Raw genomic sequence first — 27,233 nt, 5'->3', positions numbered from 1 at the left:
GGACATCTTCAAGGCCCTTCAAGTCATCCTGTTTCTCCTCATCCTCTTTCCTCTTCCTTTGAGTTCAGCTGCTCATGGGTAGAGCTGGGCTCCTATGGAGCTGGGTTGCTTCTTACAGCAGTTATGGACGATTTCCTGATGTGTTTTTATAGCTGAAAGGGTAGCCCTCACAATTACAGAGCTGGGACTCCTCTATTTCTGTGCCCAGCAGGGCTTTTTTGTGGAGCACTGTGTTTTATTCCAGAGCTAAATGTCTTTCCAGAGCTGTGTTTGTTTTCTATAATTGTTATTTCATCCTGATCTTCTTGTTTTTGGGAATTGGTGCAGCATGGCTGAGAGTAAAACCCAGTAGCTTGTAGGAACAAACTTAATTGCACTTGGGGTTTGCTACAGAATGAAGTATATTCAATGATTTATAGATTCATAAACTTAAAACAGGAGGAAATTTTATATAAACAGAATTAAGTGCCAATTACCTGAGAGCTACAGTATATTGAGACCTGCATCTTTGTAGGAACAAACAGTAAGTTAGACTATGTGCCAAGACAAAAAAGTGCAATGCTTTACTACTCTTTTTCCTGGCAGCCTGGAGACCATTTGGATGATTTGATGGTTTGGGCTACTGGAGTTATCTTAAGAGAACAGCTTGCAAAACTGCTGGAAAACCAGCACTTATGCAGCATAGGAGCTTGGGTTATTTCTAGTGATCCAGAAGCTGATGAACTGGGAGAGATCCTAAAAAGCTGGAACTTCAAATTCCAGCAGATGCAATACTTGTCCTCTAAGAATAGGGTATATTAGAAGTGATTTGTTTCCTCTTTCCTCACGCTGAAGTCTTCTGTTGCTTTTCTCTTGCAGGAAGACGAGGCTGTGTGAGCTCTATGCAAAGGTTCTGGGCTCAGAAGAAGCTTTACATGTAAGCACAAAATCTCTGGAAAAGGTTCCTTTGGAAAAGGTGCCTGCTATGGGGGCACCTGCTGTCCTCACTAGAGGAGTGGAGATTATGGCAAGCCTTGGGTTGGGTTTGACAGTGAGGATAAGAGTGAGCTTTATGAACATCAATGAAACATTAAAAGATGGGTTGTTTTTTTATATATATATATTCTTGTCCAGCACCATGGATGGGATTCTCAGTTCTTGTCACCATAAATCTCAGCTGCTGTCACATGTGACAGGCTTGCTGTCCCTCTCTGTCCATGTTCTGTCTCCTAGTTGTTCACATCCACTGCTGCATGTGTTGGGTTGTTTTTCTTTTTTCTTTCTCTTGCCTTCTCTTTCCTGTAAAGGTAAATGACTGTTGGGGTTTGTGAGATCTCACACTTGGATTATGTGATTAACGCTGCTTATACTTTTAAGAACAATTTTACAGGGTTAGAGGTTGTAGACACCAACCTGGAGAGCACACAGTTTTTAACACAACAACATTGCACACAGAACCATGCAAGTGCCACACTTTGCATTTTTAACAGTGTATTTGTACCTCAATGTACACATTACAAGTATTACAACTGTATGCACCAGAGGTTAATTTTGCTTTACATGGCTCAAAGCATAAATTAGTGCACAAAGCATAAATTAACATTGACAGATTAAGAAGATTATGCTCTACAATGGCCAGATTAACTAGTTTTTTAGACAGGGTATTTCTATTTTTAAAAAAATAGAGCTTATTGTGTTGCCTTCATGCTGCATTAAGAGATTTGTTAAATGTGCTCATCTTGTCAGACATTGACATGCAACAAATGATGAGCTGTTCTTCTCTGCTCTCTCCTCAGTTCTGTTATTAACTTCCTCGAGACTTTGTCCTTTCCCTGAGTGAATTAATCTCTGTTTTACAGCCCGTGCATTATGAAGAGAAGAACTGGTGTGAAGATCAGTATTCTGGGGGCTGCTACACAGCCTACTTCCCACCAGGCATAATGACTCAGTATGGAAGGTACAGTGTCTATTTATAGTGGGCTTTGGAGTGGTAAGATAAGACCAAGTTAATAAATATCCTCAGAAAGGGTCATAAATCCTCTGTCACTGTTCACTTTATACCTTTAAGATCACTGGGGGATGTTTTAAACAGATGGGATAACCTTCCACTTGTCTCTGTTGGGTTTTATGATGGATGAGTACAGTATCATTAGGGCCTTTATCCTCTCCTCTTATTTGGTGAGCTCAGCTGAGGAGGTTCTGGGAAGGGAGCTGGGAATCTTCCATAGTCTGCTTACAAAAATGGCTTTGGGTATTTGAGATGAGTGTAACCCTTTCAAGCACACCTTTAGCTGATGATTTAAAAATATTGACAGAGAGTTCTTGCCGACTTTGATGGTAATGAGTGATTTCCTTTCTTTTTAACATAAAAGCTTAATATTGTGATCAGTGTGCCATTGTATACAGTCCTCTCCCACTTAAGTTTTTGCATGAAAATAAGATTTACCAAGTAGAAAAAGATATACCTCAGACTGGTGATTGGATTTAGATGCACAGGTTTTAATGTGGTAGAAGAGCTGTACTTTTGAAGTTTCAGTTCTTATGATTTAAAAGCAACTTAGAGCAATAGAGCAGTTATAACAAAGAGCTTATGGAGGCCTTAGTATTTGAAGTAATGAAAATTATAATTATTTCATATTCTGGCAAAAATAGTTAAAACAATGCTTTTTGTTTATTTACTTATTGCTTCAAATATTATGGAGATATATTTCAGAATGCTGCATTGTGCCAGTAATGCCTGGCATTGGTATTTATGTCACAGGCTGGAACAGTCAGATAGTGTAAGTCCCATCTCAAAATAGTTGTTCTTTTCACTTATAGTTGTAGTTTTCACCTATGAACAGTGTAAACATTTTAAAAATGTGAACACTGTTGTGTTCACTGTAAGAAATTAAATACAACCCAGACTCCTCCTCCAGCTCCACTCACCCAGTGCTATTATCTTCAAGTGCTTGCTGTCATTTAGAACACTTTTATTCCAACATTAACCCAGCTATTTCAGCTCTTTCCTGATTCAGCTGATGTGACTTTTTGCTTGTCCCCCTCCAGGATCATTCGGCAGCCTGTTGGCAGGATTTATTTTGCTGGCACAGAGACAGCCACTGAGTGGAGTGGGTACATGGAGGGGGCTGTCCAGGCTGGAGAAAGAGCAGCCAGAGAGGTAAAGCTGCTCGGGGGACACTGTAAAATGTTCTGAGGAAAATGAAAGATCTTGTGGTTGGAGGGAAAATGAGAACTGGATGTTGACAGCTTCAGGTGTTCTGAATGTTGATGCAAATCCCTGCAAAGGGGATTGACTCCAAAAACGATGAAGGTTTTGCACTTAGATTTGGAGTGCTAGGAAAGGCTCTGGCTATTTTGTCAAACTCTCCCTTTCTTTCTAGGATTAAATTCTTTCTTCTTTTACAGAAGTCCCAAATTCTTCCCTGGTCATTTTTCTCCCAAATCTGTTAATCATCATACTGAGAGATGCTGGCTGTTCCAGCATGGCAGAGCTCAGTCCTGCAGCTCTGCACACCAAGCCAGACCCTTCCTCAGTGTTTCCAACTCAGTGATGTTCCACTGAGACATCCTTAACTCAGAGTCACTAAACAAGGACTTAGATATTTTTCTTCTGAGAAAATGCCAATTCCCCAAGTGTTTTAAGGAACATTACAGTTTATGGGGCAGCAAAATAAATTTAATCTTTCTTTTTATGACGTGAAGGGAATCTTGTGGCTAAAAACTAGTCAAGGAGCACAACTTGTACTGGAAGGAATGTGAAGAGTTCATCTAGCCTGTACCCCTGCCCCAAGAGACAGAGATCAATTGTTCATAAATTATCCCATTGGAGAAAGTTCTACCTAAGGTGCTCCTGAAAAGCTCCAAATGCCTCATGACCTACATGTAATGTAAGGACATTACAGCAGAGCCTCCATAGGCCTCAGCAGAGTGCACTTGATTGGTAAAAATGTTGATGTTTTCCTTTCCTCATTTACTTATGAAAGGAAAATGTGATGAAAATTCAGTGCTTCTGCTTCTGTCGACTCTCCTGCATTGAAGAGTTGACAGGGTCCATGAATCTTGTCTACACTAAAAGCCCCTTGTAAAAGATGTTATGTCTTAAATTTACAAGTGTCTGGAATAGAGAAAACTTCATTTTTATAACTTCCATTTTATTTCACAGTAGAAGAAGCTAATCTTGGTGTCTTCCCTGAATGTAATTTCAAATGGTCTTTGCTATCCTACTGATCTCTGCTGTCTTTGATGCTTTGAATGGTAACTTTCCCATTGCAAAGGTTTTTGTTTGAGTTTTGCTTTTCTCTGGCTGAAAGTAGTGGTCTTGTCATTTCTCCCAGGACGCTGTTCCTCTTCCTAGATCATGACAAAATTTGCAAAACAAGCTGTTCCTTGTAGCTGGTGTCTTCATGGCCCACTTTGCCATCAGTGTCTGCTTAACTCTTCGTCATAATCACATTATCCTGTTTCCCTGGGACTGGCCAAATTCCAATATCTGCATAGACTAACTAAGCATAAAGAGATGTTTGTTACTGTTTCTGTGTTCCACTAGGAGGAGTGTCTTATTAAACATCCCCAGAAATAAGTTGTAAAAGGTTGAGTTTTCTTCTAAAATTTGAATACACTGTGATTTATGTGCTCAGTTATCATGCCATTTTTAAACAACAATGGAATCCAGCTTTTTTTTCTGTCTTGAAGAATCAGTGATACTTAATGAGAATTATTTATTTTCAGATACTGTTTGCTATGAGGAAAATCCCAGACAGTGAAATTTGGAAGCCAGAACCTGAATCAGTTGTAAGTATTTATGTAGATAAAATAGATTGGGGGTTTTTTTCTGCTGTTTTGCTGATGAGATAATTTTTTGGTCTGTTTTTATATAAGTTCACTAAATCAAAGCCACAATAAGCTTTCCCTTATTCATCAGAAGTGCCCTTCCCTAAAAAAGGAAGAGGATGGAAACCCATCTGACAAGTCTGTAAGGCAGGATTGGAAAGAGTTGCACTTCTTAACTGGGCTATGAATCCTTTCCATGTGGGTGTTCTTCCCTTTAACTGAGCAGAAATTCTGAGTATACTGCTTCTTGATAAGATATAACTGCTTCAATCCAGTTCCTTTCCTGCTGCAAGAATCTCTCAATTTATATCCCTCCTCTCACAGTGATGTTATGTGGATAATGGATGCTCTCCCCACAGGATGTGCCAGCTTTGCCCATCACTACAACCTTCTGGGAGAGGAACTTGCCATCTGTGCCAGGACTGCTAAAGCTGATTGGATTTTCCACTTTCTTCACCTCTGTGGCTGCAGCTGGATTATTTGCCTACAAAAAGGGACTTCTGGTTCGAAACTGAAAAAAGGTGCCAACTCAAAGCCTCACAATTGAGGGATTTTCTTTTTTTTCCTAAAGGTTTTATTTTACCATGTACTTTTCTGTCTCCAAAATCTGAGGAAGAGGTGAAAACAGTAGAGAAAATAGGCTGGAGGGAAGGAATGTAGGAAAGGGATCCATATTGAAAGAGAACACCTGGAATCCAGGTCTACTTCTAGCAGTAACTTTTTGGTTGTTGAATTTCTGGGGTACCAAGTATTATCACCTTGAGTTTTTGGTCCAGATCTTAGAACAGAAGTGACAAAATACCTCTCTAAAGCCTATTCTGATGAGACTTCTGGTTGATTTTACTCTTAGTGTCAGAACCAGACCCTGAATTCCAAGTCTCCACAGGCCCTATTTGTACTGTACAACAAAATCTCTAGTTGTAAAAAAGATGATTTCTGCCTTCCTGTGTGGTAGACCGAGGAAAGAAATCCACATCTTACAGAATAATCAGATAGTTCATGCAAATTACTGGTAAGAAACTGTTAGTGTTTTTATTTCTTACCCAGATGTCCAGAGCCCAGAGAGGACCTGAGGGACAAGCCAGGCTAAATGATCCATTTGGGCTATGCAAGTGCAACCATAAGATGCTGGCATTTCCAGTGGCATATGTGTCCTACACTGAGCTAAAGGACAATACTTCTGCTGTGTTTGGCAGTGTGGTTGAATTTTAATCTGCCCAGATGTGTTCAGAACTGTCTGGCACAGCAGAGCTCTTATCCAGTGGAGTCTGTCCCTGTGAGCACTTTGAGGCTATCTCTTGCCTGCTAGGGCACAATGGGCTTGAAAATGTAATGTTTGCATTAAACAAACAAAATAAAACAAAAACAAACAAAACAAAAAAATCCCCAAACTTGTCTGCCCCCAAACTCTTGCTTCATGCTGAACAGAGATTTGCTGATTCAGAGTTTTGGTCTTTCCTAACAACCGTATTGATGGGATTAGCATTTCCACTTCTGCCTGCTGTGCTGTGTTGCACTGACTATGCACTTTTATAAGTAATAACTGGTAACTGATCAGGGATCTAAATGATAGTGAGATCAAAGATCTGTGGATTCGAGAGTCACATGCAAGTGCTTCTGCTCTCCATAGCTTGGTACTGTTCAAACAATGGGAAAAAAAAAAAAAAAAAGAGACGATATAAAGAAGGCAGTATGCAGGGGTGGTGGAGAAGTACAAAAAAATCCACCCACCAAAACCTCACTGCCTACTTGTCAGCATGTTGACATCTTGTTCTAGATATTTCTGCTGTGTTACCTGTGCACAAGGCAAAGCAGGAAGAGACAGGTACGGCTGAGAACAAGATCTGCTGCACACGAAGCTGGAGATGTCTGGAATTTTTCATTGCCTGTTTGCTGCACCTCTCCCTTCAACGTGTAGCAATTTATATGTAGAAAATATTGGATTGCAGTAAAGAGCCATGGAGGGAAGTATAATAATAAATTCAGCAACTGGTGTGAGCAGACGGTGGAGGAGCTGTATCACCAGTCTCAGGCAGACTTTTTGGGCTAGCATCTGATCTTGCCTGTGTAGAGCAATACTTTGTTCTCCAAATAGTCCCTTGGAAATTTACTGAACTACTTGGAAAGCTGTAATATTTGTGAGCAGCACCTCGCATTCTGGCCCTTAGGTTTTGTTCTTTTTAACTTGATGTGCCGGTTTAACATCATCTTGTAGCAGCAGCTTGGATTTTATCACAAATGAATAGCCTCATAACAGCCTTTTAAAATGCATGGGGGAACTTTTGAGGCATAAAGATCTTTAAGGCAGAAGAAGAGTGCAGCAGTGTACATATGGCCTCTCTCGTTGTATCACATCGAGCTCTAATTTGCTGGGACATTTGCCTACTGCAGAGAACTTGTACGTGGCTTTCTCTCCCTGTGATTTATTTACTACATGAATTAGGAACTGAAAGCTGAATAGGAAGTTCAGAGCTTTTGCAGCTCACACAATTCTCAAGCCAGAAATAAACACAGGAACCTACATTTGGGAAGACATTTTTAAAGTTTTTAAAGTTTGTAAGTGCTAGATGGTGAATACATATGTTACGTATAAATAGCTGCTGCATTTGCAGGTGATTTTTCTGCCAGAACTGTTTGGAATTCAGGTCCTGCTTCTCCACATTTTCTAAAGGGGAGCAAATTCATGAAACTAATGAGGACAAATCCGTTTTATTCACATTCAAAATGTATTTCTCTCTTCTTTGCTCCTGAATCTGGCAGAAGTTTTTCCCAGTTTAACGAGATCGTGTTGTGTGCCACAGGGGGAGAAATTCAAATCAAAATCAGAAATTAGGCAGTTAGAACTGAACTGAATCATAACCTAAGCTTTTCAGGAGATTGGCTAATTAAAATAAAGTATTGAAAAGTTTCTATACTTATAAACCTTTCTTATTCTTAGTTTCAAAGCAAAAGAAATATGGAAAAAAAAGTAAACTAATCTCACAAAGCATTTCTCATTCTGCCACAACTAAAGTAGGTGAGACAGGGAATTTCAAAATAAAGTTGTATTCCCAGATTTCTAATCAAATCAGGTTGGAGCTGGGAGGTCTGAATTGTGACATCAGTATTATTAACACTCTAAAGTCTCTGTCTTCTTCCTTGCAGGCTGCCAAAGCTTTAGGAAAGCTCTCTCTGTCTTTACAGCCGTGTCTTGCTATGGTTGTGCTGTGGACCTTTACCACCACTATGGGATTAAGAAAAGGATTTGCTGCTGTTTTCTCAACATTTTCCACACAAAAGGAACACGTGGCACCTTGTGTGCATGGATGCCAGCGTGATGAGGGAATTGACAGGGGAGGTAGAGAATCAAGCTGCTTCCCTATGGGTAGAGGGAACTGTTAGCACTGGCTTACGTTTTTGAAATTAAAATTCATGCCAACCCTTTGAAGGGAGGAATGAAGTCTGTTTTAATGGATAACCAGTCGTGCTGTATTTTTAATTTATCAACACATTTGATGAGACAACTGCTGTCATGAAAGTTCCAAGAGTTTACCAGCTTTGTAAAATGTACTATAGGAACAACCATGGAAATAATTGTATTTAATAATTGTATTTGTCTCTTATGATCTGAACTGTTACCATGTATATTTTGTAATGCTCTTAAGAGTTTACAAAAAAAAAAAAAAGAAATTTGCTTTCTTTTACACTGTTCTGATAGCCACTGTACATTGCAAGGAATAACGGGTCATGGCATAGAAATCTGTGTTAACCAAAGTGCTTGAAATCTAATTGTATAAACTACTCAACGATTACAGGGATGTGAGCAATCTGAGGCAGCCCCCTGTCCTCCCTTTAATATGTGTTTGGTTTTTTTTTTTCCCCCAGTGCAGATCTTGATTCCAAATAGCACATCTGCTCTCAATACAAAGACATTAATCAAGTAATTAAGTACCTCTCTGAGCATTGTCCATCACTGGAAATCATGGCCTGGACAAGAAACTATGGGGCTTAAAGAAATATTTCTGTGTCCACAGTAGGATTATTGTTTCACTGAAATAGGCTTTACAGATGTGCAGAAATTTTAAGATTTTTTTCCCTTTTTTGAGACTTTTAAAAGTAGTATTTTTGAGGAAGAAGGAATTTTCTGACCTCCAGAAATACTAGGGAGTCAATACTAAATAACAGACCTGCCACTGCTCTTGGGCAAGAAGCAAACCCCCTGAAATCACACGTGACAAACGTTCACAAATGTAAACCTCACCTGTGTTTAAATGAACAAACATTCCCTCTCCCATCTCCACCACCTTAAGATCACCTTGATCTTCCTTCTGTTGAAGAACAGATTGTAAAAATGAGATGGCCAAGGCAGCCTGGCTTTCCAAGTGTCTGTCCAGTGAATTCTTTAGGCGTTGTCATAGACTGCCGCTTATAGCGTGTCTGCTGTGGTCATGTGCAGGTCAGTGCTCAGTGGTGCCTGCCTCTGTGTTTTGGAAAAAAATTTAAAAAGAGTGACTTCACTTTGCAGGAATATATATGCTCTGTGTGTGATGAATTTGTGCCTTTTATAACCGTAGCATTTTCTAAAGTGCCTCTGTTGTGACTGTCTCCCTTGGTTTCCTTCTTCAGTTCCCTTTCCAATAGGCTCTGCAGATATTTTTATCTGACAGCTGTGAAATTTTTTTAACCTTAATTAGAATCAATAAATATTGTCATGTCATATGTGCTGTTTGAGGCTTTTCTTTTGTGGAATCCCCTTTTTGAGTCGGTTGTAGTGGTATTACTGATAGCATTTTGCATTTTGTACTGAAACCTGTGAGGTAACTTCAGCTTTTCTTAGTAAAGATAGCTCTTTAAAGGAAAGGAGAGTATAAAAGAAAAAAAAATACAAAACCACCCAAGCAACCCCCCAAAACAGTGAAAAAAATCTCACTCAACTCCTTAAATACAGAATTTTTAAAAAACCCACATTTGGTAGTAATATAGATGACGATCTCTCTTACACTTAAGAGTTAGTTTTTACTATTGTAGGGCAGGCAGCTCAAACTGAACATGAGAAGGAATAGACCTTGTACCAAATACTATGTGATGTAAACATAAAAACCCTAGAAAAAATAAGAGAGACAAAAATCACTTAATTTCACCCAGTAGCTCAGTGTCAGTGCTGGAGAGATAATAGAACTGAAGAACAAATTTGCTCCTGGGAAGGGACCTGTGTTGCACAAAACTGTTGGCCATGATTACTGGAGAAAGTGTAACCATCCATGTGAAAAACATCTAAAGTGTGCAGTGCTCTTTGTATAGGCTTACTTTCAGCATTACAAGTTATAAAGGAGCACAAACACAATGAAAGCAAACACCCTCAACTAATCCTTCACACACTCTCTAAAGCATCTGTCCCCTAAGAAACGTGTCAGAACCAGCAGTGCATTTCACAGCCCTCAAAGTAGCCAGCAAGTGATTATGTCTCTAAAACATTGCTGCTGTACTGGGTTTGTGTGGCCAGGTTTTGGTAGCAGGGGGGCTACAGGGGTGGCTTCTGTGAGAAGGTGCTGGAAGCTTCCCCCATGTCCAGCAGAGCCAATCTCTGATGGCTCCAGGATGGACCCACTGCTGGCCAGGGCTGGGCCACTTAGAAAAGGTGGCAACACCTCTGAGATAACAAATTGAAGAAGGGAAAAAAGTTACAGTGCAGATGTAATTGCAGCCAGAGAAGAGCAGGGTGAGAATAAGTGAGAGGAGCAGCCCTGCAGACACCAAGGTCAGTGCAGAGGGAGGGGCAGGAGCTGCTCCAGGGCTGGAGCTGAGATTCCTCTGCAGCCCCTGGGGAGGCCACGGTGAGGCAGCTGTGCCCCTGCAGCCCCTGGAGGGCACAGGGATGCAGGAATCCACCTGCAGGGCACAGAGGGCACAGGGATGCAGGGATCCACCTGCAGCCCATGGAGGAGACCCAAAATGGAGCATGGGGATGCTGAGAGGAGGCTGTGAACCCATGGGAGGCCTGTGCTGAGCAGGGTCCTGGCAGGGACCTGCAGCCCTGTGGGGAGAGGAGCCCACCCTGGAACGTTTCCTGGCAGGACTTGTGACCCTGTGGGGGACCCAGGCTGGAGCAGGCTGTGCCTGAAGGACTGACCCCATGGAAGAATAACCCACAGTGAAGCAATTTGTGGAGAACTGTTTCTCATGGGATGGGCTCACATTGCAGAAGTTCATGAACTGTCTCCCATGGGAGGGATCCCACGCTGGAGCAGGGCAAGGACTCCTCTCCCTGAGCAGTGGCAGGAGCATTGTGTGATGGACTGACCATAACCCCCATTGCCCATCCCCCTGTGCCACTGGAGGAGAAGAGGGAGAGCTGGGAAGGAGGGAGGGATGGGAGGAAGTTGTTTTTACAATTTATTTTTACTTCTCATTATCCTGCTCTGATTTTGTTGCTAATAAATTCAGTTTTGCCCATGACAGTATTTGATGAGTGATGTCTCCCTGTCCTTATCCTGACTTATGAACCATTTGTTGTATTTTCTCTCCCCTGTCCACCTGAGGAGAGGAGTGACAGAGTGGCTTTGGTGGGTGTCTGGCATCCAGCCAAGGTCAACCCACCACAATGTTTTTGGTGCTGAAAACCAGGATCATGATGATTTTGAGATAAGAATGGGAATTGGAAGAGATAATGGGCAAAACATGGATTGAACAGTGTTAGAAAGTAGAATGTTCATGGTGAATTTTTGCTGGAATTGTTGTGAAGGCACAAGCAGTGGATTTTGTGTGAATTGCCAATTTTTGTTCTGTGTTGTGATGACGTTATTTTGATTTTTGTGTGGGGAATTTTTGTCTTGCTTTGATTGGTTGGTTTTGTTGATGTTAGTGCAGGTTGTGCGATGGATGTGGATTTTAATGAGAATTCTTAAACAGTTAAATATGTGATTCACAAAGGTGAGGGGTGGAAAGTGGAGTCAGATTTGACCTGCCTCTTTAACCCTTTGTTCAGACATATCCTGGAGCATCCCAGAGGACATAACTGAAATGGTATTATTAATTTAGTTATTTACAAAGCTTTCAGTGTGCATTTCAAAGAGACTCAGTCAAGAGTGTCAGCCAAGAGGTACTTCATTATTTCCATCAGTCTAGTGTACAGAAAATTAATGTGGACAGATTAATACAGAAGAAATCCATTTTGTTTAACATCTATGAAAGATACAAATATGATTACCCAAGAAACCAATTAGAAATCCCGCTCATTGTTTAGAAGAGGATAGGATGTGTGCACAAATTATTTGACTAAATCATACAAAACTTAGTGCTACTACAAGAGCTGAGGATAATATTTTCTTCTTGTCTTGTGTAATTATACCAATTGCTCATCTGGAGCAAATCCCAAAATGTTAGGGGGACTGATGAGTTTTTCTTTCTGGCTCAAAACAGGATAAAAAAATTCTCCCTGAGCCTGTGGAATTGCCTCAGAGGGGAAAAAAAAGCATCCAAGAATGATAGGCTAAACTGGGCTCAGATGGTAGAACCAGAGGACAGTTTGGTTTGGTATCTTCTGGGAAAAAGACACATTTTTTCTCAGGTTGGTCCTGCTCTGTGCTGTGGGTGTGGAAGGGGACTCCTCATCTGGTGTTTCAACCCATTCAGGTACTGTAGGACTCCTATGGACATGTCCTCTCTGTGTCCATGGAGGGATGGATGGGATTTGGAAATTCAGTTATTGGATGGAATTTGCTTGCATCTCACTTTTTCTTCAAAGAGCACATATTTACCCACCTAGAGGGGAATTCATGAGCCAAAACTCAGTTGCCTTGTGCATCTCAGATATTCGAGGACACCATGTTCAGCCTTCAGCTGCTGCCCCAAAAGGAGGCAGCTCTTGAAGAAACCCATGGGAAACGTGTCCTAAACCAGCCCCGCCCTGTGGCACAGATGATCGTTGGGTACCAAACTAAGCAGCTTCTACCTCCCACACTGTTGATGGCAATTAGGTACTTCTTGGGGCATTTAGCTTTGGAGAAATGCACCAGGGTTGATGTGGGCTCTGTGAATCTAACACGTTGTGAGTTAATGTCTTTCATTAATAGGTAGCTGCACATACAATGTGTTAATACACAGCTGTCCTTTACCCAGGCAGGCTATAGATGAATTTGTTTGTCATTGGAAATGGAGCCATGATATTCTAGTCATAATGTTAGCAGAGTTTGCTAGAAAAGCCTTCAGTTAGCAGCTGAGTGCCAAGATAAGCTGTAAAAAAATACACCTGAGTAAGAGTCTTTGTAAGTTGATTTTAGTGTGCATGATTTGTACAGTCAGTAGCAATAACCTATTCTGAAGCTGGGCTAGAAAAAGCTCAAAAATAATTAAAAAAATAATCATAGAATAGTTTGGGTTTGAGGGGATGTAGAAAGAGAATCTTTCTTGGTCATCTAGTCCAACACTTCTGCCATGGGCAGAGTCATCTTCAACTAGACCAGGGTGCTCAGAGCCCCATCCAGCCTAGCCTTGAACGTTTCCAGGAATGGCTCATCTACAACTTCTCTGGGCAACCAGTTCCATTGTTTCACCTGATATCTTATCTAAACCTATCTTCTTTTCCTTTTAACCCCTTTGGTCTAACACAACAAGGCCTGCTAAAAAGTCCTTTTCCAGCCCTTTTAGGTACTGGAAGGTTCTCTGAGGTCTCCCCAGAACATTCTCTTCCCCAGGCTGAACATCCCCAATTCTCTCAACCTGTTCTTATAGGGGAGGTGCTCCAGTGCTGTGATCAGCTTAGTGACCCTCACTGGACCCACTCCAGCAGGGCCATGTCTTTTCTGTTGTCAAAATACCTGTGAAACACACACTGCTTCATCCACAGGGACTGTACCCAGTGCCATGCTGGCTCATCCCAGTTTTCCATTCTTCCTGGCACTACTGAAAGAGGCAAACCAAGTTGTTTTGAGTCCAAGCTGGTCTCACTCTGTGCTTTGACAGAAGGTGAGATGCTGTTTCTAATATAGAAGCAAAGGGTATTAGCTTTCTTCCAGGGCTGGTTTTTGCTGTGTACTCAGGGAATTTTCTGATAGCAATGCTTCTAATCCTTTCTTAGCAGAAATATTCCATATCCATCCAGCTCCATTTACTCTGACATGTACAGGCTCTGTACATTCCCACCATCCCTGCAGCTTTGTGGGGGAGAAAAAGCCTCATCCAAATCTAGGTGATCCATTCATCTGACACTTACAGCAGCAAGGGGCTGAGCACAGACCAGCCTCGTCTGCCCAAGGGCATTATGTCATTGAACTTTAGCAGTGTCTTTGAGAGGGGGAGTGTCTCTGAGTGCCATTTCCCTGCAGCAGCAGACTCCAAGAAGCACTTGAGGAAGTGGTACCCAGCAGAAACACCAGCCTTTGGATAATTTAGTGTGTCGAGTGGCTCTGCTTGCCCCTCTGCCTACTGGGATTTAACACTGCACTTGAATATGCTCCAGTGCTTGGCTGGGAAGGAGCAGGGGAAAAGGAAACATATCAATAATGCACTGAGGCATCCTTGTCAGCCCCCAGGCCAAATTTGCATATGCTCCAAGCTGTAAGAAAACACTTTGCACAGCAGTATTGCATTTAGCAGAAATTACATTATAATTTCAGATGTGGAAACTTCTATTCCAGGTCTGAGGCAGGGAGGTGCCCCATCAGGCTGTGCATCATTATCTCAAACAATTGAAATGCATGCTTGTACTTCATAAAAATCAAGGAAGACATTACTCCAGCCTCCACTTCCCAATTCAGTTCAAAGTGGAACAAGAATATTTAAATTAGATAATATATTATTTCCCAATAATTCTACATGAGAAGAAGTTTGGCCAGAGCAATTTTTCAGAGTGTGCATATTTGAGCCTCTAGCCATCTCTGCAAACCAAAATGCCCCCACAGAAACTCCCTTCTTTGAGAAGGGGAATGTCCAGGTGCATTTAGGATCTGTGCTGACACTTTTCTTCAGCTCCTTTACACTGCCAAGCAGGAGAAAGGACTCGAGTTGCTCTTTGGAGGAAGTTTTGCAGTGTTGGCAGGGGCTTGGTGCCTCAGCCATTTCACTGCCCTAATTTCTGCCAGGGACTGGCCAGAGCCAGGAGGCAGAGGCTGCAGGGATGGAGCTTGCCTTTCTCTGCTTCCTCCAGTGTGGCACATCAGAGCTTGGAGATGGGTGAGAACTTATGCTTAAAGCTGGGGATTTGCATCATTTTCCTTTAATGTGCTTCTCTTCCAGAGTTCGACAGGAAGGGGGAACACCAGTGCAGAGACCTTTTTGTAAAACCAAAATGTGAAGCTCCTGACACAATTTTTTTGTGAGGTGATAAAATACTGCTATGAGGTAGCCCAGAAGATGACAGCCTTTATTTCAGCCCTCAGCTCTGCTGTGCCATGCTGCTGAGCTGGCCTTGCTTCAGCTCAGCTGTCTGCAGCTGGTGTCTGCTGACAGAAGTCCTCCTCAAATGCCAGCCTCTGCCTTTTGGAATTCAGCCAGGTGTCCTGGATTTAACCAAGCTTTTGATGAAAATGATAGAACTCAGGCTATAATCCAAGGAGTTTTCAAGTGAGTGGTCTGGTCGTGGAAGTCCAAATGCCAACACAAGCAATAATTACATACTTTGCTTCATTTTCAACCCCATCTCAAGTGGCAGCTGTCCTCTTGTACTGTGAGTGACAGGCATATTTCATAAAGAAGAACTGTGGGAAGATACAGATGGCAAAGGGCATCTGTCTTATATTTTCTTGTGCTTGGTAAGGTTAGAGACAGTGCAAAATCATGCCTCAGTCTGATCTGTTCATTATAGACCAGGCAACACCACATCCCTGGGTCTCTGGAAGAAGAAATGTGTGGCATGAAGGCACTGCTGACCTCCTCTAGCACCCAGCAAGGTGCCAGCACCACTGCTAAAGCTTCCCTCTCCTCTCATCTCTAATGGGCTCTTGCTTGGGAAACTTTTTCCCTGCTCCTTCTATGTATCCTGGGTTATTCTGTCTTTGTAATGTAAGATGAGTCAAAAAAGCCAAAACAACGAGAGCAAGGAGCAGGGAACAGAGCCTGGAAAGCCAAGCACTACAAATAAAGAGCAGAATGGGAATTGCAGCTGGAGCCCAAAGCATTTGTTGCCAAGTATAGAAGCTGAGTGGGAAAAGAAAAAGTTACAGTTCACTAACAAAGAGCACATTTGGTTTTCTCTCCTGGATTTTCACCAAGATGAACTTTCCTTTCTCTGTGTGTGAAAAGCAACTGTTGCAGGGGAGAGCCAGCCCACAAGGAAGAGAACTGACTATAGCCATGTTTCCACAGTAGAGCACTCTGGTTTGTCTGGTTTTCTATGTTTGGTGCTAGGAGCTCAACTCTGTGCAGGGAGCATAAAACCAATCCCCAGCTTGACCCCAGCATGGTTTCTGGCTGAGAAAAGCCCTTGATGTCAGGCATAAGAACCTGGTCAGTGGGACATGGGAACCAGCTGGTGGGAAACTTGGATGTTGAGTTGTGTTAGTGTGTTAGCACACTACCCTGGGTGGTATTTTTGTTCAAATATATAATGTTAATGTTGCCATTAGTTGGGGGGTATATTTGATCCTGGGAAAAGAGATCAAGTATGAACCTGGAGGCTGAATCAAATGTCAATTGAAAAGTACTGCTGGTGAAGGACTTGCAAAGAGACCAAGTGAAGGCAGCAATCTCTTGCTTCCCCAGAATGGATTTTCACATAGTAATAGAATGCCTTAGGTTGGAAGGGACCTTAAAGATCATCTCATTCCAATTCTCCTTTGACAAAAACAAGCTGCTTGGAGCTCCATCCGGGGGAACCTTCAACACTTCCAGGAACGGGCAAGCCCAAGTTCTCTGGGCACTCTGTCCCTCACCATTTTGAGGCTGGATGCATCTTTTTAGCAACCTAGGTGTGTCTGGTCAGACGTCCCCCTTGTCCCACACAAGGAGCATGACTGGAGGGCCACTGTGCCCTGGGGGACATCCACATGCTCCAAAACATGGAGTCCCTGTAACCTGGCACTGCTTCCTTGGGGTGGTGGCCCCTTCCCAGACCTGTCACACGGCGGTTTACAACCAGAGGGGCTCAGGTTGTCAGTTCCCATGGCAGGAGGTTGTGGCCTGGGCAGATAACGAAGGAAGGAAAGCCTTGCTAGGCTGATGGTGCTAAAAATCAAGCCAGTGGCTCTTCTCCTGCACCTCTTGCTCACCCAGCAGCCCATCCTGCTTCAGGGTCCCTGTCCCCATGGGCTGGTTGATGGCAGCCAGGGGGGAACAACCATGCCACCCTTTACAGGTAGGAGCTGCATCTAAGGGGAGAGGGCCAAAAAGGAGGAGGGAGAATCTCACAGGAGTGTTTTTCCATCCCCAGGGCTCGGGCAAAGCTGCCATGCTATCTGTAAGCAAACTCAGCAGCTTGATTAAAAAGAGACAGATCTTCTCACATATATCCTCTCCTTGCTTATTTTGGACCTCCTGATCTATGTGCTCAATGGTGCTTCTTATTTCACTGCTACTGTGGAGTATTAGGGTTTTTTTCCTCCCTCTGCTACTCCCTCTGCCAGTGCTTGCCCTGGTCTTTGTTTTACTTCCAGCAGCCCTTTCACCTAAGCTTTTCCCATTTCCCAGGGGTGTCAATACATTCAGTTCCCACACTGGTGCTGAAGGACTTGCTGTGGACCTCGGCCTCTCTCATCTCACCCTCTATTTAAAGAGGACAGAACATTTCCCACTTCTGCCAAGGGAGTGCAAAGCCCTTCCTCCAAAACCTGGGGCACTGGGCACCCCTGGTTAGGGAAGATGTCCAAAGGCTTTCCCACTCCTCAGCTGGGTGAGGGCTCTGCTTGGTCCCCAGAAGAAAGAGGTGTTCCCCTGGTGCTTCATCCTCACAGCTTTAATACCAGCAGCAGCTCACCTGGGGAGTTGTCAGTGGTGATAAACTCGGTCCAATTCTCTTTCAAAATTGGTTTAAGAAAGATGCCTGGCTGTTTAATATTTAAGCTAAATGTTTAATGTTTAAACAGGGAAATTGGTGTGATTGTCAGAAAGGGCATTAAAGCAGGATGGGAACTGGTCTATAATCTCTGACAAACGCTGCCCTTTCTCTGCAGCAGCTTGGTGCCTGGGAGCTGCAGGACTTTCAGAAATGCCAATTTTAATCAATCTCTCTCATTTCACTTCCTGCCTGCCAATCCCACAGCAGTGAGACGTGCTTTTCCCTGGGAAGAGAGAATGTTGTACCTGGCCCTGTTTAACAGTTTGAGATGAGTTCAGCTGAATTGCATTGGTATTTCAAACCCCAAACTAATTTCAATAGAAATGTGCGTGGATAAGGTGAAAAGTGAAGCTGGGCAGTGTTGGCTCATGGGTGTCTTGCAGATGACTTGGGGTCCCTTTTGCATGTGCACACAGAAGCTCTGATGTCAAGTCTAAAGTAAGTCTGCAAATGAACAGCTCTAATTGCTACAAATACACCTACAGATAAATTATTTTTGAACGGGTATGGACAGTGTTTTTCAGGTGGAAATGTCCCCCTGGGGGAAGCGTGTAGCAGTGTAGAACTGTTTCACACCACAAAAGGCTCATCAGCAGCCTGTGCTCCCTCCCTGAGGAGGCACTGTGGCTGTGCCAGGCTGAATGCACAGGGTAGACTTTGTGCACAGGAATCCCTGATCAGCAATGGCTGGAGCTGGGGAGAGCATATTCAGCAGAGAGCCCTCGAGTCAATCAGCAATTCATGTTACTCACAAAAAAACCAAGCAAGAAAGAATCTGAAGAAAAGTTTATAAGAAGATCAAGGTTTCAGGACTATTGAAAGGCACATTTCACCCATGTTGAACAACAGTTGAGTTCATGGACACGTACAACGCTCAAAATTCATGGCAAAAAGACGACATCATGATGGTACATTGTGAAACATACATTCCAGAGTTCAGTAAAACACTAAAGTGATTATTTTAAGTGTATCATGTACATAATTAGAGCGGAACAGGCAGATGCATCCAATTACTGTAATTTACAAGGCAGTAATTCGAACCTCAAATGCATTTCTCCTTATTGGAAGAAGGGGCTACAGATTAGCAGTGAAATGAGGGGCAACAAATGGACACGGAGCCAGGAAGCTGCTGCCATTTGGAAAATAACAGTCAGCACCTGCTGCAAGTCAGGGGAATTTAACTTTGCTAATTCCTTTCACTGTGCTGTGGCAGCACAAGGCTGGGCTGGATGGATGCTCTCAGGGCAGGCACCCTGCAGAGCAGATGTGCACAGATGTTTCCTTGGCAGTGGGCAGAATGAAGTCCAGCCATGCCTCCTCTCTCCCTGTTCAGTGCTGTGCCTCGTGCTAATTACCTCCTTTCATCCAGCTCGGGGTTAAGTTTCACATTGCGATGATTAATAATTAATCATATGCATTTGAAAATTAATTTGGCAATTCTACGACTGATCAGCATGCTAATCTCTTCTGTGCAGCAGGGATGGTATGGGAATAACCTCGGATGTTCTGAGGTGAATGCATGAGGGCATTTACTATCTCATGTGGTGAAAAATAAAACACTGAGTGGGAACAAAAGCGTTCTCTGAGACCTCTCTGTGACTCAGAAAAGGCGTGATCTGCATTTTGACTTGCCTGTATTGAGAATATATCATTGATATTACAATGTCCCACCAAAAACAAGTGGACAAATCTGAAAAACGCCCCCACAGTAGATTTAGCTGGTAGCAACTGCAGTAGATTCGATGCATTAATTATGGGACTGAAAAGAAAAATCACAAGGAGAATAACTTTTGCTCTTTCCAGCTGTCCATGCCACTTTTCTCCAAAATAACACTCATCTGGTAAAAGGGGATGAGAAGGGGTGTGCAGCTCCCACTGGGCGCGTGGTCCCCGCTAGTTTCGAGCGATAAGTCCCTTTTTACAGGCAAAGAGTGCTGCAGCAGCCACCGAGGTGACACACAGGGTGCAGCTCAGCAGGCACAGCAGCCCTGGCGCCGAGGGCAGGTTCCTCTCCCAGAAGGTGGTGGGGAATGGTCGGGCTGGGACATCCTGGGGGAGAGAGGAGATGGTGTCTTAGGTTGCAATACAGGATGTGATCAAAAGTATTGTAAAAGTATTCTATCACCATCTGTTGAAACCAGGTGGGGCAGTGATCCTTACCTCTGTGGGAGATATTCTCTGTTAATGGGCCATCTGTTAAAACCAAGTAGGGCAGTCATCTTTATCTTTTCCACAACCCATCCTTCCTCCAGGGAGATCTCTCCTGTCAATGGGGCATTGAGTCCCAGTGCATGACTGATAAAATGACATCATCCCATTGGGAGATGCTCCAGCCAGGAGGAGGAGCCAAACATTTCCTACTTAGATAAAAACTGAGATTTGGAACATCAGAGCAGCCTTTTTCCACTGGATTGCAGAGGAAAACCAGGTCCTTCTACATCATCACTGGATCTTTGGTGGAAAACTGCACCTTCTACAGCACCACTGCTTCAACTGAACCACATCTGTCACTGCAGGAGGATGCAGCCACCATTGAATGGGACTGCTACCAACACCCTGACTGACTGACACGGTGTCAGGTTGTATTCTGACTCTGTCAGTGTTTTGGGTTTGTTTCTTGTAATACTATATTTCTATTTTAATTTTTCCTAGTAAAGCACTGTTATTCCTATTCCTATATCTTTGCCTGAGAGCCCCTTAATTTCAAAATTATAATAATTTGAAGGGAGGGGGTTTACATTTTCCATTTCAAGAGAGGCTCCTGCCTTTCTTAGCAGACACCTGTCTTTCAAACCAAGAAGATGGTGACTCTGCAGGGTCCCCCTTCACCATGTGAGCAGGGAGGTGGCAAATGCCTGCCATGAGGCTGGGGAGGTCACAGGTTTTTCCCAAGGATCAGATTGTGCAGGAAAGAAGAGTCATGGCTTTGAGATGTGTTTTCTGTCATCCTGAACACCCACAGGGCAGTGAAGATGGAGTTACTTGTGGCTGAAATGAAGTTATGTTTGGCTTTAAACCATAGTCTGGGACTGGGCAGAATTAGACTGCACTTTTCAGTCCCCCAGGCTCTGAGATCATTGCCCTTGGCTCTTGGTCATCCACCCTTCAGACATGGGCAATAGTATTCCTTGGACAAGTCACAAAAATTAATACCACCAGCATGTGAGATGACTAAAGCCTTGCCTGGGAGCAGGTGCACAGGAATCACTGAAATAGGGACACACTTGACTGAGGGGTGTGTGCCTGGCTGGATGACAGTGATACTCTGGCTTACCTTTGACTCTGGCTCTGGCATCCAAATTTCACCCTTGGAGATCTTCCCCATGCTGTGCAGTACCTAGAAGAAAAAATTATTTGTACCATGTGAAAAAAATTATAACCCACAATGCTTCCAGTTTTGGAGAAACAGAGGAAGTCAGAGAAAGGTGACATTGATAAAAGGTGTAACTATGACTAGCTGAAAGTCTTTTGAACCAGAAAATGTACAGTGATTTCTACTAGAGCTTCTCTAAATATTTTTGTGGGTGGCTTTCCATTTTAGTTTTTTTTTCTGAGTAAAAATGCTTTATCTCAAGGCAGATTGAAAAATACCAAGGTGAGGTCACTACCATGCACTTAGGACACAAAACCTGTTAGGAGTGATGCTTCTGGGGTATAGAGAGAGGAGAGATGCAACCCTGAGGCTCTCACAGCATTGAATTATGGAGCCCTCCCTTGCCTATTCAAGCAGTACAAAGCTCATCAAGGATTTTTCTTGAGAGTAAACTGATTGCAACAATCATAGGTATTCTTGGGGGCAAATGAACGACTCCAGAAGACAGCTCAGTGTCTTTGTAACTACTGCTCACAGGAATGGAGAAAAGATAAATTAGGTGACTTGAAACTAAGCAAGTAATAAGGATTATAAAGCAAATATGACATTCTGTCAAATGGAAATAAAGGACTGATTTTGCCTTATATAACAACTCTGTGGCTTTGCCATGCAGCAGTTGTAACTGTAATGTGCACACTTTAATGCTTTTTTCCCCTCCCTCCAGATTGTTGTAAAGGGATTTCACTGTCACTGGGATCCCAGCCCAATGTGTGCCATTCTTAGGAGATTTAGACATTATCAGAGTTGCACATTACAATTTCATAAAGCTCAGCTAACAGGACTGTCTTGTAAAAGAAGAAGCAGAAGGGATAGATCAAAAACAGGAACAATGTTCAGATTTCCAGATTTCTGCACAGGAAATAACTGTGAGCATTTGAAATTACTTAGATCAGTTTTAAAACATGCAGTGATTAATTTGTTAGAAACTGAGGTACTGTATTTACAAGCAGCATCAGGTTGGGTTTTTTTCCCTCTAGACATGCAGTACATGCCATAAGCTTTATTTTAAGTCTCCAGTTCAGTAACATTCTGATTTGGTTGAGATTCTTGGCTTCATTTTATTCAACAACTAATTAAGTACATTAAAAAAAATAAAAATACTTCGGTAACGTTGTTTTCTGAGATCCCTCCCTGTCAATTCTAGGACTAAATCATACCCTCCAAGCTGTACTTAATCCTTTCTAGCCTTTTGATAGAGATGTAGAAAGCAGAGCAGTGGTCTGTACCTCTCTGGCTGCTCTCTCCCCTGCCTGCACGGCCCCCTCCATGTATCCACTCCACTGGGTTGCTGTCTCCGTGCCAGCAAAGTAGATTCTGTCAACAGGCTGCCGAATGATCCTTCAAAACAAGTGGAGAATGTCAGGTGACAAGTGAAAAGAAGGCAATGATCCTTCTAAAAGCAATTTATGGCTTTGATAGAGCACGTGGCTTCAGCTCTCCAGAATCCCTGCAGACCTGGGCTGAGGTGCAATAAGCTGTCTCTGCAGGACCACCTGCTTGCTTCTGCACACAAAATTCAAGATCTGAGAGAGAAAAACCTAAGGCATAAATCAGTGCTTCCAGTTTCCATGCAAAATAATACAGGCCTTATTTTAGTGCTGGGATAAGAGATAATCCTAACAGCCTCCAGCAATGCAGTGCAGCTGATAGATTTATGTCTTCTGCATGGCAGCTTTGCTGTTATCCTGACATTACAATGGAATGAGAATGATATTTTTGCAGTGAGAGATCACTAATATCAGCTTCTCTTTGGAGGCTGGACTTGCCTGGCTGCTGAAGGCCAGGCATTCAGGGAGCTGCATTCACCCCATAGGGTCATAAAGGCAGTCCCTCAGCCCTGCAGTGCTGCACAAGCATTCCAGCCAACCCAGCTGGAGGTACCAAGCTCCCTCTCCCACTGGGAATGTGCTTGGTGTAAGGGCTCCCATCTAATCCCCCATTAGGTTTTCCCTGTCTGCTTGAGAGCAGCTTCCCCAGGCCAGACAGCTCACCCATCACTGTCTGAGTGCTTGGATAAATGATAGGAGAAGAGACTGCACATGGGATGGCTCCTCCCCACATGACCTTGGCTCAGACAGGGTGTAACCCCATGCTGGACATGTTGAGGAACTTTTGGGCTTCTCCTGAACCTGATGCTCCACCTATACAGTCAGTGGAGACTCTTCATCTGTCCAAGATGTGTGTCCTCAGGGGCTTGGGGGTCTCTAGAGGGATGCACTGCAAATACTGCATAGCACAAACTACTGTAAATAATCCAGTGGGGAAAAGTTTTTGGCTTTAGCAGGTCCCTTTGTGACTGTGTTTTTCCCTTGAAAGCCACAAGAGAAACTCTGCTCTTAGTAAATAAATAACAAGATTCCTTGTTAGCTGGGAAGTAGGGGAGTGGAAAGAGGGTTGAAGTTCCCCTGATATTCTATACATGCCATAGGTGTGTTGCATAAGGTATAGAGTTGTACATGAGCTAAGAAATGTGAATTAGAAAGCAAAGCATTCTCTGTTTTACCTTCCATAGGAATGCATTATGCCTGGTGGGAAGTAGGCTGTGTAGCAGCCCCCTGAATATTGCTCCATGTTCCAGTTCTTCTCTTCATAATGCACAGGCTGTGAGTATCAACAGAGAAAACAGTGAAACACTGGCAGAGAAATTGGAAATAAAGAGCATATTTCTTTTGAAGAGGGGGGAAAAACCAGGCTAAGAATACCTGACAAAGGAGGGCCATGTTATCTGGCTAATAATGCTATCCATCTGCACAAAACAAATTTTTGTGCTTTTACAGAAACACCAGTCTCCCATGGGCACACGACAAGATAAACTAAAACATGCACTGCCTTCTCTTTTCTTGTGCAGGGTGAGACTGGCAGTTCTTTTCTTCTTCTACCCAGTAGGGCCCTCCCCTTGGGAATATCGATTGTGTGGCACAACATGGAATTTTAGGCACACATTTTGGGTGCCAGGAACTTTGCTTTTGTTATCCAGAGCGAAGGAGCAACATTATTGTACTAGAGAAGCAAAAAAGGGCATTAATTCCTTACTTGTAAGGCCTCTTTCGTCCCCAGTGCCTTGGCATATGCCTCACAGATCTTCTTTTTCCTATATGAAAATAAAATCAGAGTCAGAAAAAAAGAGAGAGGGGTGAGGGGAAATCTCTCCACTCTCATCTTTCTTATAAAAATTCCAAATTTATTGCAACATATTGGAAAGAAAGTTGGGCTAGGCTTTGTTTTTAAGTCTGATTTCAAGTTCTTATCTTAACATACATATTTCAAATGCTGATGCCTAAAAGTTACATCTAAAATGGACCCAGGGAATGGGAAATGAAGGTTGATTTTGGCAATGAGCTCTAAAATAATAAATCTTTGTACAGCTATTTTAGGATACAGAGCCAATTCATTCTCATGTTCTCTGGCATAAGACCAGAAGAAAAGCAATATAAATCAATTAAATCCCTACAGATTTACTATAGCTGGGAATAAAATATGAGCTGAAGAATGCAGCTTACATACCTAAGCAGAGCACCTCTTTCACTTGCTCAATACCAAAATTCACATTTAGAAAGTACTGTTTGTTCATTGCACTGACTAATGGGGAAGCTGTACTTTTGTAAACACAGAAGTTCAAAAATTTTATCACCCAGTCTGAATCTGAAGGACACCCAAAAGGAGACATGTCAGCACTCCTGTATCCCTGAGTTAAATCATCATTCAGTGGAGATGTAGTCTGGAAACATGGTTTGAAGAATCTTCCCCATCAACACAGAGACTCAGAATTAGTAAATCATAGCATGGAAGATTGGGCAGGACTTGGAAATTTCGAAATATCCATAACTGGATGAATATCAGCATTAGTGTCTCAGCCTGTTTATGCTAAAATCTCAGTTTCTGCCCCAATTTCCAGTGTTGGTAGTTACACTGAGCATGTATAAATGTGCATATACACAAACATATTCACACACATTCCTGTGGGGAAGCATCCCAGAACAGCAATTCGTTTCTGAATATCTACAGCTTCTGAACTCTTACCTCTCTTCCTTGCTGAGATGGGCCAGTTTGAAAGCCTTTCTGGTAAGGATGAAACTGAAAAGAAAAATAAGGCATATGAACATCACTCCAGCTGATTTGCAAGCTCTTGCTCAAAATTACTCTAAAAAGGGATTGACAGAGCACTTTCCTGGTATGTCATGAGCTTCATGTTTGTCATCATACCTCAACATTTAATACTAACAGGTCACAGAGGTGAAAAACCTGTGCAGGGTAACTTGCAGAGTTAACTGAAAGGGAGGGTGTGCATTCCCAGAGGGCACCTATCTAGGTCTGATCCAAAAGGACTGAGACCCTGAGCTTCCTTGAGCTTTTGAAGTCCAGCAGGCAGCTGCCTGTGTCACTTGGTGTTAGGAAGTGATGGCAGCCTGCTGCTCTGACAGGCACTGCACAGTGTCATGGGTCACTCCTGCAACAACTGGGATTAATATTTATTTATCTTGAAGGAAACAGATTTGGAAATTAGTTCATCTGACCCTAGTGGAGATATCCAGGGGATGAAGTATGTTCCTACACTCTTTTAGAAAGTCACATAAATCCACGAGGAGAAAGAAAGCTGGAAACTGTTTGCCATATGGGGTTTGGAGGAGGCTTGCTGCTCTCATGGAAGCTTTTAAGCCTTGAACATGCCCATAAACATGTACAGTTCAGTAGAAGTGGGGAGCTTTCCCTGTCAGACACTTAAGGAGTAGTTGCCTGACATTTATATTGGCCTTTTTTTTGCAGTCTCACCTCAGATTACAGTGGAAACACTTGTAAAGATTGTTTGTTCATTTGGTTTCAGCTATTTTAAAAGCCACTCAGTGCTGTCATGTATTTTCCCACCTGTTTGTCTAAACTGTAACATTTTTACTTGTCAGTTTCTACAGAATCTTGATTTTTTTCACTGCTCAGTTGCCTCCCTGCTCCAGCAGCTGATATTCCTTGTCCTGCCTCAGCTCAGTGGGGAGAGGAGACGAATGAGGATTTCTTGGAGAACTGCACTGTCATTTTGGACCAGGCACTAAATATAAAAACCCAACATGAGCCAAATACAGGCTCAAACAGATAGGTAAGAGAGGGATTTATTCCTAAATCTACTCCACAGAAAAAAAAAAAAAGTTAACTGAATGCGTAAAAAAGACTACAGCCTAATTCAGCAACTCCTTCCCAATCACATCCTTTGTATTAGACTGTTTGTAGCAGAACCTTCACCAAAAAGATTATATGGACTAGAGAGGCACAAGAGGCTTGGCAGAAGTGCAAACTCCATTTGTGCAAACTGTGGAAGTGGGAAACACTGATGCAACCTGGTCATTTCCCCTCTCCCTCCTGCTCCCACTAACTCTTACAAGAAGAAATTCACATCTGTGAGTGTGGGCTAGCAGCTTTTACCCCATAATGGCAGGGAAAGTTCCATCAGGTTTTGTGTCATCTATGGTTATTCCAATTGGAGAGTCTTCATCCTCAATGATGAAGGAACCACAATAACCTAAGGGTAAAGAAACCCCAAGATGGTTGTTAGAAAAACCTGTTGATGATCACTGTTTCTGATAGTAGTGAGCAAGGAAAATTATCCATAGAAGGAATTGTACAGTAATTCCATTATTACCAATAACACCTATGTGTCTGAAGTGTCTCTGTAACAGTTTCTCTACTCTCTTCTCTCTGACTCTGTGAAATTGTGTACACAGACTTGTAAAAATCTTTAAAATTCCATTGTTACTTAAGGAATTTCTGTGGATTGCTGCAAGTCCCTTTGGCTTTCTATTTTGGGGACAATAAACATTAAAAATAAATTGATCTTGTCAGAACTATGATGATTTGTTCCATGAGTAACTTTGACCAAAACAAAACCCACTGTAATTACATCTGGTTACTGTAGGCTCAAATTTACACTATTTTGATTTTGCTGGTGATAAGATTGTTAGGAATGGTGTTCCATAACAGTAATACAGCAGAAGCATGGGCTGTCTAATCCAGGATCACATCAGGACATGTTTCACATGAACATAAGAAAAATCTGACATAGAGAACAATTAATACACCTGACTGTATTCCTAC

At 42.7% G+C, this 27,233-nt stretch overlaps 2 protein-coding genes across 3 annotated transcripts in view; one reads left to right on the top strand and one right to left on the bottom strand.

The window, feature by feature from the left end:
• LOC106853514 (amine oxidase [flavin-containing] B-like) overlaps positions 1 to 9,508 on the top strand; it is a 51,062-nt gene extending 41,554 nt beyond the window's left edge. Inside the window, exons 11-16 of one of the 2 annotated variants that reach the window (XM_014876801.2) lie at positions 859 to 916; positions 1,839 to 1,936; positions 3,028 to 3,139; positions 4,711 to 4,773; positions 5,172 to 5,333; positions 7,957 to 9,508. In XM_014876801.2, the coding sequence (XP_014732287.1) occupies positions 859 to 916; positions 1,839 to 1,936; positions 3,028 to 3,139; positions 4,711 to 4,773; positions 5,172 to 5,327 (487 nt within the window). In that variant the 3' untranslated portion in view covers positions 5,328 to 5,333; positions 7,957 to 9,508. The remainder of the gene's footprint in view (positions 1 to 858; positions 917 to 1,838; positions 1,937 to 3,027; positions 3,140 to 4,710; positions 4,774 to 5,171; positions 5,334 to 7,956) is intronic. The other variant, XM_014876802.2, reaches the window with a different exon arrangement.
• A 9,042-nt stretch (positions 9,509 to 18,550) lies between these two features.
• Positions 18,551 to 27,233, bottom strand: part of LOC106853521 (amine oxidase [flavin-containing] A-like) — a 34,640-nt gene continuing 25,957 nt past the window's right edge. Inside the window, exons 9-15 of the mRNA XM_014876821.2 lie at positions 26,565 to 26,661; positions 25,173 to 25,226; positions 24,186 to 24,243; positions 23,656 to 23,753; positions 22,379 to 22,490; positions 21,054 to 21,116; positions 18,551 to 19,828 (exon numbers count right to left, since the gene is read on the bottom strand). Coding sequence (XP_014732307.1) covers positions 19,673 to 19,828; positions 21,054 to 21,116; positions 22,379 to 22,490; positions 23,656 to 23,753; positions 24,186 to 24,243; positions 25,173 to 25,226; positions 26,565 to 26,661 — 638 coding nt within the window. The 3' untranslated portion in view covers positions 18,551 to 19,672. The remainder of the gene's footprint in view (positions 19,829 to 21,053; positions 21,117 to 22,378; positions 22,491 to 23,655; positions 23,754 to 24,185; positions 24,244 to 25,172; positions 25,227 to 26,564; positions 26,662 to 27,233) is intronic.

This window comes from Sturnus vulgaris, chromosome 2, assembly GCF_052056855.1.
Source record: "Sturnus vulgaris isolate bStuVul1 chromosome 2, bStuVul1.hap1, whole genome shotgun sequence".
NCBI lineage: Eukaryota > Metazoa > Chordata > Aves > Passeriformes > Sturnidae > Sturnus > Sturnus vulgaris.
The sequence above is the reverse complement of the archived record's forward strand: the minus strand, read 5'-3'. Positions and strand labels throughout refer to the sequence as shown.